The sequence below is a fragment of the Sinohyriopsis cumingii genome, chromosome 2, assembly GCF_028554795.1.
Source record: "Sinohyriopsis cumingii isolate HCF-2022 chromosome 2, ASM2855479v2, whole genome shotgun sequence".
Taxonomy (NCBI): domain Eukaryota; kingdom Metazoa; phylum Mollusca; class Bivalvia; order Unionida; family Unionidae; genus Sinohyriopsis; species Sinohyriopsis cumingii.
In genome coordinates this window covers 31,068,860-31,085,041 of record NC_142962.1, presented here as the reverse complement: position 1 = coordinate 31,085,041, position 16,182 = coordinate 31,068,860, and the positions used below count along the sequence as shown (strand labels likewise).

The 16,182-nt window shown below is 34.7% G+C and overlaps 1 protein-coding gene across 1 annotated transcript in view; it reads left to right on the top strand.

Moving 5' to 3' along the window:
• The first annotated feature begins 4,814 nt into the window (after positions 1-4,814).
• LOC149804567 (N-acetylated-alpha-linked acidic dipeptidase 2-like) overlaps positions 4,815-16,182 on the top strand; it is a 44,988-nt gene continuing 33,620 nt past the window's right edge. Inside the window, exons 1-5 of the mRNA XM_089941621.1 lie at positions 4,815-5,250; positions 5,805-6,093; positions 6,843-6,968; positions 10,614-10,797; positions 15,983-16,085. Coding sequence (XP_089797747.1) covers positions 4,970-5,250; positions 5,805-6,093; positions 6,843-6,968; positions 10,614-10,797; positions 15,983-16,085 — 983 coding nt within the window. The 5' untranslated portion in view covers positions 4,815-4,969. The remainder of the gene's footprint in view (positions 5,251-5,804; positions 6,094-6,842; positions 6,969-10,613; positions 10,798-15,982; positions 16,086-16,182) is intronic.

Below are 16,182 nucleotides of genomic sequence, written 5' to 3'. Positions count from 1 at the left end.
TTCACTACTTATAATTAGTGCACATACGGAAAGTTTTATCTGGTTTCGGAACAAGTATGCATGGTGAACTCCAGTCACTGTTACTCGGCTCTATAAAGTTATACTCTGGCAAATACTGAATTTCTCTTTTTTTAAGTATTCCTGTTGAGAGGGTTCCTCCTGCATGTGTGTTGTTTCACAGGGTTTGGAATTTACAATTTCAACGTCATGAACAAATTAATTTGTTCTTGTAGGAAAATCTGGAAATAAGTGATGATATTCAAATAATTTCTCTTTAAGTTCATTTCATTCTTGCTCTTGCAAATGTGAAACATTCTGGTCCAGATCTTTCATACTTTCTTTATTTTGAAGTTCTGTCACTCCATTATCAATATAAACCAATTATAGTCCTTTACTGAAATCTTCACTGAATGGGACAGGTACAACTAAATTAATTGCATGTTTAACCTGGCTATCTATTTCAATATACTGGTACTCCTATAAATCATTTAGATCACAGGAGCGCTAATATTATAATTTACATTCCATTTTCTTCCTATATTAGTAGGGGCCGAAATATCTAAACTAAGAAAAATTTGAAGAATGAGCAAGAGAGACAAAACTCTATTACCAGACTTAAATGTTCTCTCCACTGCAGTTCTCTCAAACCATAATTTCACTTTTGACTTGAATTGCTGAATGTAAATTTTAAGCATCATATTCTGGAAAGTTCCAGACCCAAAATTTGACCATTGACCAGATTGGACAGATTTGAAAAGGCCAAATTGATAATAAACTTTATCAAAGTTTTAATAGTCCTCAAAGGAATTGCCTCTGTAAACCTTGTTGATGCACACATAATGGTCAACATGTATTGGGTATCTGACTTGGTCTTAGGTAAGAGATCAACACAGTCTACCATAATTCTACTAAATGGTTCTTTAAATGCAGGAATAGTTTGAGGATGAGCATTATGTATCTTCTGATTGGGTTTTCCTACCGTTTGACAGGTATGACAAGATCTACAGCATTTAACAACATCACTTTTCATTTTAGACCAATCAAAGTGACTCAAGATCTTGTGATACATTTTGTTACACCCTAAATGAAAGAACAAAGAAGTTTCATGGGCCATACTAAGTATTTCCTGTCTGTAAGGTTTCAGAACTACAGTGTGATAGTTCACTGACCGCTCGTCACCAAAAAAAATATCTCGGGTGGTCTCCATTTTCTCATAAGAATTATATTTTTAATTAAATAACAGACAGGAACTTCAGTGGATTCAGTTTCACTAATGGCCCTTTTAAACAAACAGGAGATCTCAAGATCTTTATCCTATGCGAAGACAAGTGATTGCTGTTTGTCACCCTGATTAGAATAAAGAGAATGAGTAGTTAAAAAAGGTTCCCTGTGATCAATACCCTTTGGTTAACGCAAACAAGTAGTGAAAGTGACCTCATCAGAAGCCTGACCAATACATGTGTCAGCTAAAGGAATACATTCATTATCAACATCATTCTCAGGAGCTTTCTTTACCATAGCTCTGGTAACTGTAAAAGCAGTGAATACATCAGGGAATTCTTTTTCAGTTGGATCGACCTTCTGATCCAAATATGGTTTGTCAGTTACAAGCGGATTAACCACAACCTTGTCTCCAGCTAGGTCGTTGACTAGTAATAAATGATTGCCCTAAACGGGTAAAACAGAGACTGCTCCGACTGTCTCGGGTCCTGAGATTAAGTTTGATGACAAATTTACACACTGGAGAGGACCATTAACAAAGCATATCTCATTCAAAGAAGACGTCTCAGAAAAAGGTAAATTATCTGACAATAAAAGACTCTGAGAAGCTCATGTGTCCCTAAATATTTTAATAAGGATAGAATTGGCCGAATCACCCAAGAGTGATATAGAACTCTTTGATATGAACGGTTCATCATTCTCCATAATAAAATCATACTGGTGTTTCTTAGACCCGAAAAATGCATTGCTTTCATAACATGAACGTGACCTTGACCTATTAGAAAAATACTTTTCTGCCAGAAGACTTCTGTGTGGAAGTCTTATTTACAAAAGGAACTTTATGAGTTAAAGAATACTCATGAGCAGCACGAGCAGCATTTTCCAAGGCTGCGATTTTATGCTCGTCAAGATAATTGTTAATTTCACTATGGACACAGTTCTCGAACTCTTCAAGCATAACAAATTGTTTGAAAGTTTCGTAATCTTCTTCAATTTTCTTGGCTAAGCACCATATATCAAATAACTGCTCTTTCTCTCTAGCAAATTTGATATAAGTTTATCCAGCTTTTTTTTTTTATACTTTTTGACGTTTTGCCGATAATCTTCGGGGACTAACTCATTACCCTTTAAGATGCATTCCTTAACCACTTTGGTGAATTGACAGATAATTGTAAATATCACTATCTTTACTAGTTAGTACATATTGTAATAATTGAATCCAATGCTTCCTTGACCATTTCAAATTTTCAGCAACTTTTTCAAAACTAGTAAAATGTTTGTCTACTTTTCTTTCTCGGAAAAGGAGGCACTAATCTAACATTCTTTGCAACATAAAAACTTAAGTTCATGTTTGAAGTGGAAATGTGCTTCTTGCTTACCAGCTATATTTCTCTTATTCTAATTTGATATTCCCTCTCATTCTCTCTTTCTTACCTATCTAATGTCATTTGTTTTTCTTTTAACTGCGTTTGTCTTTCTTCCTCTCTTTCTTCCTTATCTAACTGCATTTGCAGCAGCTTTTGTTTCTCTCTTTCCTGTGTGTCTCTCTCTCCTCTTTCTCAAATTGTAACTGCATTTTTTCTTCTTGTAACTTATCCTTATTTCTTTTTCTTTTCTTCCTTATCTAATTGTATTTTCGTTTGTGTTTCTTCTTTATCTTTCTGAAGTTCGAGCTTCCTCAACTCTAATTCCATCTTGTATTTTAATTCTACTTCCTTTACGTTTATGTCGATTTTTTGAACAGACTTACTGATCGAAACAATGCACTTTTATCCAAAAGATTCTTTTCTCCCAAATACTGGATCCAACTTTTTAAAATTTCTTGTTTCGAGGCTTTTGCTTCAGATAGATCAAGTTTTCTGGCAGTTGAATGAATTCATCTTTTTTCAAAAGGTCTACCTGGTCCTAGGTAGGAGTTGCAAGAAAGATTTCCACTTTTGATGACATTTTAGATAAAGGTTTCCGATTTTAATAAAGATTTCAAAATTGTAAAAGAATACTTGGGATTTTCAAAATATTTCAAAAACTAGGGGAATTCAAATTTAAGAAAATAGTTTTCTAAAATATTTTAGCCAAAATTCAAACATTCAAAGGCGAGTTACCAATTTCTTATGTCACTTTTTAGCCTCTAATAAACAGTAACGAAGAAAGAGTAAAAACAACAAGCTTTCGAAAATTTAACAAATAATTTATTTCCCTAGAAAACAATGTAAAACTAAAAAAGAACTTACGGTTTTAAGAAATCAGATCCAGAAATAATCCAAGATTAATCCACGAATTAAATTTTAGAAGTAAGGTTACTGAAGCGTTCTATTAAAAACTGAGTTCGCGTCCCGATGAAAAATCCAAAATAGAAGGAGATGACGTATACTGTAGCTAGTATCGTGCTGTTGGGTCTACAGCTCTTTGTTAATTTACAAACAATATTCTAGTGATTGAATTTCTGAATAAAATTTAAAGAAATATATTTATCCAGAATTCCTTGTGAGCAGTCAATTATATTCAGGAAAAAAATTAATCTTTTAGAATCCAAATAATTTGAATAAAATTATAATGTAACTCTAAACTGGTCACAAACAAACACTTTCCAGTGTAAATGTCCAACTACCTAATTTATCTGCATACAGATGTTAAACAGTCAAAAAAGACGCAAAACAGATAACCATATGCGGGCAACGTAATCACATTCCAGAACAATTGAGCAGCTATTTATATATCTAAGGTAACGTATTCCAGTACTGCCTTATCTCACTCTATGTATCCCACAATAAAAATAAATTTAAAAAAGTTGTTTACTTGATTCTCAGTCAATGCCAGGAACTATGTCAGCAAAAGTTACAAAGTTCAGTGTTTACGACCAAACAATCAAGTCAGACTATTTTCTGGAAAGTATCACATTCCTAGTAAACAAAATTACATTACTTTGACATGTAATGAAATTAAAAATAAAAAGATTACAACACTTACAAACAAATTAAATCAAACATAAATTAAATCAGATATACATAACACGTTTAGCATGGTCAACATTTCTATTCATAGAAAACAAAATATAAAAAATCTGTAACAGCTCATCTCAAAACTGTAAATAGAATTAGATCAAATTTTACTATGTTCTAAGACCGTCAAAGAACTTGTATGTCGAGCTGTCATGAAAATGATTCCATTACTAGGAAATATAAATCCAGAAAAAAAACCTGACACGGTTTTTCGAAAATGGATTGAACTGTTTGCTTTCATATGGCTAGGTTGATGTTTAAAAACAGGATTTATCAGGAACATTTATGTATCAATCCCTTTTAGTTTTTTTTAGACTAAATATTACGGCTTTATTTTAAATGCAAAATCCAGCACCTGCTTCACCTTAGTCCTTGTATGATGTATAATTTGTAAATTATCCTTGGCTCAACTCACATGAACGTAGCACCAAAGTGGTATATTGATTCAAACCAGTTTATCTATTGCAAAGTGCATCTTGACCGATGTAAATGTACTTTATGCTAACACATGTTTGATATAGTTTAGATTCTATTTTTGGAGGTGTCACACGATACAAATGCAATCCCCAGCACAAAAGAAGGGTCATTATCTTATAGTCTCTGCAGGTAGACCGTAAAGTAGTACATTTGATGAGATAGATAGATTTAGAAGTGAATCAAGGTGTTTTGGGACAGAATCTTTAAACCGAATTCTTAAAATTTAGGCGATAACAGGTACACCCAGGAAGATAAAAGAAATCGCCAAAATAATGGATGCATTTTCCTCGATGGAGAATATGGTGGTCGAAAAGAAGACAGCGGCCAAGAAAGGGTTCATCTATGTGTTTGTCTTACTGACTACTGCTGTTGGGCTCGGAATAGGAATCGCCATCGGCCGTTTTGCGATTTGCCCAAATGAGAAACAAGAGCTAGAACCGGAAGGGGTTTTCTTGCCAGGGATATCGGAGGCCCTAATCAAGGACGGAGACCCCACCATTGGAGATGAGCTTATTCAGGCCATTAAAAGCGAGAATATTGCAGAGTATTTAAGGTAATTTTCATGTAATGATAAATACACATTAGACGAATAGAAATAATAAATTAAAATACCGTTGCTATATTTTCGAAACTTAGTTGATGGGAAGTAGCGTCATTTTAAATAGTATGTACACACACAAATTTCATTTCAATGTATCATATTTAATGTTGCAAAGACAGTAGACTGTCTAAAATGGACAAGCCAGAAGAAGCTGCAATCAACTTGTAGTGTCTTGTAGCAATAAATTGTGTGCCATCAAATGCCAAGCTATACAGAAAAGTTTGAAACACAGAAGTTAAATATGTAAACCAGAAATGGATCTCCTCGACTATTCCCCGCGAACTATCTTTCCATCATGAAGTCAGTTTTCGTTACCATTTGCAGCGCGGACATCTTGATCATCATATTACTTCAATATATACGGAAGTGTTTTCTTTCATGTGCGCTATAATGTTAATCGTAATCCACATATTAGAAAAATTACATGCTTTAGTCATGACAAATATGCTGACATGCTGAAACATTGAGTCAAACCGTATAATTTCTTTCCATTTGCATTTTCACAGAAACCTAACGAATGAGCCGCATCTTGCGGGAACACCAGCTGATAAAAGACAAGCCGAGGAACTGAGAGATTTTTTGTTAAATGTTGGGCTAGATCACGTGACAATAACGCCATATAAAGTTCTTCTATCGTATCCCAATAATACTGAACCTAACTTTGTAGAACTCTTAGAGGACAACAGGACGATACTGTACAAGTCACCATTGAACGAAGCCATTATTAGACCGGAAGAAAACAAAACTGACGTCGTGCCACCTTTCAATGCTTACTCGGCACCCGGGAATGAATACGTACGCATAACTCTTGTTTTGTTTATTTTTATAAGCACTCATTTATAGAAGCGGATGATAATCAGAAATCCAATGTCCTTGCATTCATTCTTCCTACCTGTCTTTGCTGTTCTTTATTAAATGTACCAACTAAAATTGCAGCTTGAGTTCATGCTAGCATGCAGTCGTGTTTCATACGTAGGCTATAACTGTGTATCCTAGATTTCAGGTTTAATTCAACAATGCGAAAGAATTATTATTATAAAGTTTTAAAATACCGGTGCATCTCAAAATTTTTGTCGAGCCCACAAGTTGCATCATTCAGACACACCTTTTAGTGTTGATCCATCGTGGCTTGAACGTTCTGCCAAAAGCATGGATATCCAGGATATTTTGTGATATAATTACCTACTATCAAGCATGTATGGGTTATTTAGTATATATGAAATGAGTATCGCCGTCAATATATATATATATATATATATATATATATATATATATATATATATATATATATATATATATATATATATATATATATATATATATATATATATATATATATATATATATATATTGCTTTATTTTGAGTCAACGTCACTTCAGTTTAATCAAAACGATTACTGGTCCTTAATATCGATAAATGCATTTAGCACAAAGTGTAAATTTACCATTGTAACATGATATACCAGGTACAATTTTTTCAATTGTTGCGATATATGTATATATTGTCATTCATTGCTATTAATTGCTGAGACTTTGCTTTATAGGGAGACCTCATCTATGTCAACTATGGCCGGGTAGAAGACTATAATTATTTACGTGTGAACTGCAACATTGACGTATCAGGAAAAATTGTTATTGCTAGATACGGCAAAATCTTTCGAGGGGACAAGGTAAGCTCAGTTTGTTCATATTTGAAAGATAAATGGCAATTTAACATGTTGGTCACTTTTACAACACAAATGTAATAAACCATATAATCATTGTATCAATGTAATTCAGCACAAATGAGGTAGGTAGAACACTCATGTATGACAACCAGCATGTTGTAGGTAACAGAACAGAAGCGGTATTATTTGATGTCGTTTCACCCTTATATACTTTTGTTCTCTCGTTCCCTTATATAATTTTGTTCTCTCGTTCCTGTATATGAAAAGCGGAGACATGAAAGAAGCAATATGTTCCTCTTCAGTGGAGACAGAATAAAGCAATTATAGTGTCAAAGTTACCCAATAAAAATGATAACACTGGTATTGTCAACGTCAACGTGAGTTTCTACGTGGATTTTAATCGCATTGTTAATATCATATACTTTGCGTTTTCTGTTTGACGTAGTTGTTTGTTTTTTCGTAGATGGTATCTTCACATTTGTCTTTATATCCTTTTATTGCGTGGGTTAGTTTTCTTTGTGCCATAAATTTTGTATCAAGTATTTGTTTTGACTTTGTAATTGTCCTTATGCCTCTTTGCTAAGAACGTACTCATTTTGAAAATTCGGGCTGCAATTCGTACCTGTGCCGTTGCCAGGTTTTTTTTTATCATGTAATATTTAAATTTGTCTTTCTTGATTATGGTTTTCAGTAATCTGATTTGCCAGGCCCTTTTCTTTTAAATTATCTTCGTTTATGCCTGTATGAACAACAGCAACAACAAAGGGACTATAATTTAGCCTCGTCCACTGGCATTACTTTTGCCAATATTCTCATAAAAATTAACATGAGTGAAATATTTGCAAAACTACATTGACGTAATGTTGGTTTACCTCAAAAATGAGAGAAATAAAAACACATCGTGTTTACGGTATATAATAAAGAATGCAGTTAATTTAAAAGAAAATAAATAAAAAGAAAGAAACGAACTCGAATTTATAAGACTTTGAAAATATAATGCTGCATTCCTGACATTCCAAAATGTTCGTCAAAGTTATATTCTGGCAAAAACTTTGTAACATTGTTACAAATAACAACGTCAAAATGAGTCGATAATGCCGGCAGAACTGAATGAATGTGCCTCGCTTTTAGACAAGCTCTGGATCAAAACTCACAGTCGTAATTTCATGTTTTTAATTAAATTGGAGCATGAAAGAAAAATTAAAGAAGTTAACATTTTCTTTAGTTGCAATTCCAATTTAAATGACTAACTTGTAGATTTCAGTAATCAGGTACAAGAGTGAGGACTTTATTATATTCACCATGGAAACCGTGAAGCTGTCCTAGACTGTCTTAGAAACGCTGCAGTTGAGGGTAGAGGGATTCATTTGAAAGTAAAGCCTATGTTGGGATTTATTGAGATGGTTCGGATGTTTTACTAAGGAATTTAATTATGGATATACCCTGATAGAGCTGTAAAAGTAAAAAATAAACTGGGTAAAACAAACTAATGAATCCGAATCTCTTTCTCTGTCTGTCTGTCTGTCTGTCTCTCTCTCTCTCTCTCACACACACACACACACACAATCACACACACACACTATAGTTCAGGGAAGCCTCCTCACAGAATGATTTATGTTCGCAGGAAACTGGTTGTTGTCCTCGCATTGGCTGCATATAGATTGCGGATACTGAGTTTTATTTTGTATGTATTCATTAACAGCTGCATTTGGTTATAATGTTCTGTTTCACACAATTTTTAAAAGAATTATACTTATGTTGTCTTTATTAGATGTTAAATGTAATTATAAGGATTGCCCTGTTTGTTCTTAAACGTTCACTGAAATATGAATCGAAAAATATTGTGCAAACCTAAGTATAATTCTGTTTGCGAATCACAGTTTGTGTTTTGGCTCAGTTTATTCTCCAGTAAAAGTAATACAAAGATGGTCAATCCTTAATGCAGTACATATTGGAAAAGATGTTCAATCTTCAATGCAGTAAATCTTAGAAAAGATGTTCAATCATTAATGCAGTAAATCTTGATAAAGATGGCCAATCCTTAGTGCAGTGAATCTTGGAAAAGATGGTCAATCCTTAATACAGTAAATCTTGGAAAAGATGGTCAATTCTTAATACAGTAAATCTTGGAAAAGATGGCCAATCCTTAATGCAGTAAATCTTGGAAAAGATGGTCAATGCTTAATAAAGTAAATCTTGGAAAAGATGGCCAATCCTTAATTCAGTAAATCTTGGAAAGTATGGTCAATCCTTAATTCAGTAAATCTTGGAAAAGATTGTCAATCCTTAATGCAGTAAATCTTGGCAAAGATGGTCAATCTTAATGCAGTAAATCTTGGAAAGTATGGTCAATCCTTAATTCAGTAAATCTTGGAAAAGATCGTCAATCCTTAAATCAGTAAATCTTGGCAAAGATGGTCAATCCTTAATTCAGTAAATCTTGGAAAGTATGGTCAATCCTTAATACAGTAAATCTTGGAAAAAATCGTCCATCCTTAATGCAGTAAATCTTGGAAAGTATGGTCGATCCTTAATGCAGTAAATCTTGTAAAAGATGGTCAATCCTTAATTCAGTAGATCTTGGAAAAAATCGTCGATCCTTAATGCAGTAAATCGTGGAAAAGTCGAAATGCTACAGGACCGAAATTTGATCTCGAGCTTAGATTTGTCGGTGATTTTATTACCGTTATACGAAGTGACCCCTAACAAACCATTTGTCAGTCAATAATATTTCGTGCTTCCCAAAGCTTTTCAGTATTGCAACGCTAATTGTTGTTGCTTTATGAAAAGAAAGAAGCAATGAATCAAAGCAGGGAATGACACAGTTTAAAAATGATAGAGATTAAAGTGCTGATGCGTCTTTCGTCGGCTTGTTCAGAGTGGATGAGTGTATCATGTTAGCTAGTCATCAGAAAAACTGATTTGCTGATTTGGGTGCCTTTTGCACGGTCTATATGAACCCGGAATGCTGTTTATTGTTAAAGAAAAACAGCCGTCATTTAATCGTAAGCTCAACTCTGATTAAAAAGTTCGAATACTAAAACCGAACACTAACAGCTTTTTTATTCAACCAGAGGCAACGCAAAAGAAAGCGATTAACGTTATGGTACTAAAGAAACCGATGTGCACAGGACAATGTTCAATACAGCATCTGCTTATTTTTGAATGGGAAAGATGAAGGCTCATCTACAAATCATAGTTGTTTACGGCTCGATCAGTTAATAATGCGGATTCATTTGGATGCGTATTGTTCCGCTTCTTTCTTTACTTGTAATATATATTCAGCCATACGAGTCGTGCTATATAAGTATAATAACGGAATGCGCAGTGCCCACAGTGCAGTGTTGACTTAGTAAAATGAATAGAACAATTTTAACATAAAGGCAAGATAAGTGATCACTTCAAATTCAGTCCGAGAACCGCTGAACGCAATTTTATTACAGTTGGCGACTTTAAGGAAGACATTATTACAATTTGAGCTCGTTCACCAAACAACGAAAAACAAATATTCTAGCGGTAAAAACCTAGGAGTTACATGTAAGCATTCTCTTTGGATAAATAAGCACAGCTAAACAGGTGCGAGTTTATGTCTAGATTTGTCCTTCTGGTTCTTAGTTGTTCAAATTAATGTCATTCTATATTTCATAGGTTCATTTTGCCGAGAAAAATGGCGCCAAAGGAATTATAATTTTTTCTGACCCTGAGGACTACACAGACGGGGATACCTCCAGAGTGTATGACAAAGATTGGTGGCTTCCCAAATCAGGAACCCAGAGGGGTACTGTCTATATTGGGGATGGCGACCCTCTGACCCCAGACTACCCCGCTACTGGTATATTTGAGTATTCTGATCGCGTATTTGTATCAGATAGCTTTGCTTCGTGCATTTAAATGTATTTATAATACCTTTGATTTCTCATCTTCCCTAGCAAATGATCATCGGGTCACGTCCTTCCACACTAACGCTTACAATATATAGGTAGTTTAAACACTGTTTTGTACTTGTATCCATGCCATGCACAATCAACTGCCTAGTCGTCACGTGACCTTGGTTAGATTAGAAAATGTGACTTCTATGGTGTCCAAATGTACTGATTGGAACAACAATCAATGTGATGTTTAAATTTGAGAAGTTTACATGTGACATGTGTCTACACTGCGAGCTATAATTACACCCAAATTGTCTTCTTCGGTAGGTGTAAAGAGCGGACTGATTTAATCAGTTTTTCAGCTCCATCCAGTCAAACAGCGGAGCGGCATTCACTGTTTTGGTCAGCTACGTTATGCCAGTGGTCAATGTGTAAGGAAGTGGATCAACGACCATGGGTTAGCAAAGATATTGATTCCTATGAAAACCCAACTTATCAAGTTTTATTAACATTAACCTGCTTAAGCAAACCATCAATTGTTTCATATTCTGTAATAATAATTGATGTAGCGCAGAAAGTTTTGATTTTTTTGAAACTTTGCTTGAAAGGTCTGCGTTCTTGTACTCCATACTTTGTATTAGGAAACTGTACCCGTTGGCTACACTGGTTAAATCGTATTTTCTGAGCAATGAATTTTGACCCTCGTATTGACTTTCACATTGTTTTGTGCCACATTCAGTAGAGTTAAAGAGTGCATGCTGCGTGTGATTGGATATATTTTGTAGAAGTTATCATTTGAAAATCACTTGTGAAAAATTAATGTACAATGATAATAGCTTGTAGCAAATGTACTGTTTCATTAATGTATGTATACATCGATGTAAGAAATGATAATGACAATTTTCTGCCAAAACACAAAACCAGGAGCCGAACCGCATAACTAGTTATTGAGCGGGATTGTGTTTTCTTAAAATGCATGTTACTCCAATGTGCTAAACATCAAACAATACTGTGTGTATACACATACACAGGTATGAGGTTAAATATAGCTGTGTAAGGAAGTGGATGCATCACTCGCCTACAGGAGTATTTTTAACATTTCAGGTTTAGATTTCAAAAATTAAAAAGTTAGTGTATGTATTAATTTACTTTTAAACATTTCTTACGTAGCTGTCTATACACATTAGACCAACCGTTGTGGTACTAAACCTTTGTTACACTTCATGGAGGAACTGAAGAAATTGGCTTATAAAGAGGATCAAACAATGTTTGTTTGCATATCAACATTTATTATTCAATCCATCTATTTATTTCAATCTATTTACACTCACATAACATGTATATTTGTGTATGTCTATGGGTGGTTGTGTGCCGTGTGTGCATGTTTCTACATCCGTTTTTTAAAACATTTTAAGAGGAGTTAGTTTCAGTTTAAATGTTATTATTATCTATTTCGATTCGGTCATATATGTGAATCCAGTAAACAGTTAAACCCGTCTGGTATAGCAAAGAAGCAATGAAATTGTTAGAATCCTGATAGTGCGGCTCATAAGGAAATAATTTTGATGTTCGGTGTCCGATTGAAAACACTCAGTAAATATTTTGAGGTCAAACACTACATGTCAGCTGACAAAGTCAGAGTTTTGAAAATATATGAACAGTTTATTACGGTTCAGAAAGCGTGCCCATGTTACACAATAGCCTCGTATCATCCATCAAAACATAAATATCAATTCATACGGTGTTAAACTTTGTTATAATAAACTTCAGAGTAATTACTAAATACGTTAAGAAAAAGAAACATTGTTGATGGTTATGAAAAACTACAAAGAGCAGAGTACGACGATTTGGACGAAAATATTCTTTGTGTTTTTGTAGTAATATTACATTTACCTTAAATTTAAATATTTGCTGGACAATGGAAAGAGCACTGAATATTGACCCTAATGAAAGATGTTATTTGATGTCGCGTGTGTTTTGACAATAGCTTCATTGCCGTTTAGTCAAGAAAAATGAGCTTACCATTATTGTCTGATCAATAATTGTTTGAAGACGGTATTCACAACTGATTAGGTTCTCATAACGAAATCTCATTATGAATTGAATAGTTTATTAATATTTATTGGTTCGAGTATCTGATGTCGATCCGCTATCAGGTGATATCAGAGCTAATTGTTTCTTTAAAATTTCCCAATTTTGCTGAGCCAAACACAGTACGGCATTTTTCAGTTATCGTCGTACTCACATATGGTAGATATTCCAGTCTTCTATGGCGGTCTGTTGCTTGGTGGCCTGGTGTTGTCCACGTTCAATGATCGGTCTGGACTCATTTACGTGGATCATATTCAGATCTTTTTGGTTGTTTTCTTCCCGTCTTCCCCTGTAATGTCTATTTTAGTGCCATCTTGGCCAGGCTGTCTGGATTCGTCCTTAAGACATGCACAGCTATATCCATCCGCGTTTATACATAACTCTTCTGACAGAGGCATTGCATTGTGCATTGTAATCAGTGCATCAGTCTGTTTCATGTTAGGAAAACAAAATAATTCCTTTACGCCTCTAAAGAACAATCTGTGGAATGAGTTCAGTTTCTTGCTAATGTATTTTGGTTATTTTTTAACATTCAGATCCATATATAAATTAATAAATAAATAAATAAATAAATAAATATATATATATATATATATATATATATATATATATATATATGTGTGTGTGTGTGTGTGTGTGTGTGTGTGTGTGTGTGTGTGTGTACTGTTATGCTTAGTAAATTTGCAAATTATTAGCTTTGTCCTGATAGAGAGACAGAGAGACAGAGATAGTGAGAAAGAAAGAAAGACAGGTAAAGAGAAAGAGAGAGTTGTTCTGATTTCCAGCTGTCAGTCTTGATACAACCACTTTTTCAATGTCACCATCCGTTGTACCTTTACTGCCAAATTATGTGAACTATGCGATATCCTCTACTTTGAACTTCCTGCTTTCTATATTTGAAAATAGTTTTTCATATATTTATTGTCATACACATTGTGTATGCTATTATTGCTAGCCTGTCTGTCTCTTGATTGCTGTATTGATGGCGACCAGATAAGAGGACAATATCCTCTGAAGAGTCCAGGTCTTTCAAGACGGAGGCTAGTGATTATTGGATTCCTTGATTCTTGTTTTTGGAAGTCTCTATAATCAACTAGCTCACTGAAAGGATGAAAAGAAATGGAATGGATACATCCATATTTCACTCCAGTCCTAATATTCAAGCCGTATGTTGCTTGGTTTCCACATATGGAATGCAGCCAGCATCATTATTTGAAGTTTGAATAATATTTACCATCATCTATGGTATTCCATAACGCTGAAGAAGGTTACTAAGACTATCCCTATGCAGACTGTCAAATGACTTTTCGAACTCAAAGAATATCACATAAAGATAGCTGTTCTATTATGTCGTTTGGTCCAGTTTTTTTCAAAGCGAAATTACTTGATCAGTCCAAGAACAACACTTTTTTGGAATCCCGCTGCTTCCTTCCGATAAGAAGGCTGAACAGTTTAGTAGTCAATGAGAACTTTGTTATTCCCCTCCAGTTGTTATAATTCTTTGGGATGTTGATCATGAGTCCAGTCAACCATTCTTATGTTGTTTTCTCTGCACCCCATATATTTTGTAGTATCTTGCAAAATGCTGTTTTAGTGTTTCTCGTATCATTCCATTCTGATGCCGTTTATGCATCGGTGGCGAGATCTTCGAAAACATTTCTATTATTCTTCCTTGCCCTCTTCTTCACTTCTTTGTCCGCGTCAGTTCCTTCTTTAGCTTGAGTTTGAGCTTGGTTACATGTGGAATGTGAATATTTAGAAGATCAGCTTGACTCATGACTCTTACATCCAGCAAGGAAAGACGCCACCTATGATTGATGATGAAAAGGTCAATCTGGAAATGAGTCTTCCCATCAGATGATGCCCAAGTTTGTATGATAATGTCTTTGTGAGCGAAGATAGTTTCTTCATTAATCAGTCGGTTGGCTTATAGATTGTATAAAGTCTTGAGCAATTTCCGTTCATAGTCCCCATTCCATGCTTAATTATACCAGTTTCATTGCCACTGTTATTGCATCCTAGTCTAGCATTGAAGTCTCACATTAGTAGCATCATGTTGTGTTTCAAGATGTTAATTACAGTTTGTAGGCTCTCGTAGAAGCTATTTTATTTTCTCTTCATCATCGTATATAACCAGTAGCAAACAATTACGGACAGATTTATAGACCTAGAGTAGAATCTTGCATAGAGGGCTATTTCGTTTATCGGTCTCTACTCTGTCAGATCTTGACTCACTTCATTATTCATAACAGCAACGTCTTCTGGACGTGTGGCATCCTATCCTTTTGAGCATATTGCTACCTCTCTGGCAATGATGCTTTGTTTTCGTGATTTTGTCCATCTTGTTGCTTAAAATCCAAGTAGGCTGAGGTTGTCCTTAAGAATTTCCTTAATGGACTAAGGAACTTGTCTGTCTGGTGTAGGCTGCAGAAAATCGATTTCCTGGGTAGGCACTTCCTTCTGGCTTTCATCTCTAGCCGTCATTGATCCAACTTCCTGGTCTACGTCTCTTTCTTTGCTAGTGGTTGTGCCTGTACTCATTTTAGTTCATCTAGCGCATTGATTTGTTTAGGGGCTTGACTTGCCAATCCTCTTATTTTATCCGAACTTGGATCTGACATGGGATCCTTGTCAATCTATAATTCATAACTAACGTCCAAGGAATGGAATGACTTGCACAGCTCGTCAGTCTAATGATATATCTTCATGTCATTAAATTATGATGTTAGAAAACATTTGCCCATACCACTGTTGGCTCTGACATGAAACTGTTTTCAAATGTAATTCCATAAGGCCAAAATGTAAATGATTGTTTATTCAAATTACCAGACTTACCATGTTTGACAAATTCAAGCTATCAATGTCTGCAAGTCAAAACCTTTTTTCCATCGACCTTTTCTGACGAACCTCATCCCTATCCTGGGTAAGAAAAAATGCTATATTTTTATAGGCAATTGTCTCTGACGTCGCCCATAGGTGGAGTGACATCAGAGACCCGGACAGTTATTTGTGTGAAAATGCTTATAACATTGAGTATTTTTTTCTTCTATATTTCAGAGACAGCATATAGATATGCAGAGAATGCAAGTGATCTAGAGTTTTACCTACCTAAGATTCCTGCACACCCTATAGGTTACGAAATAGCACAACATATTATGGAGTAAGCAAAAGAAATCACTAATGAAATAATTAACTTTGTGTGGAACAAAGATGACATGAGGAGTTTATCCGTGTGCCGGGTCAAGAGGAAAATCTGT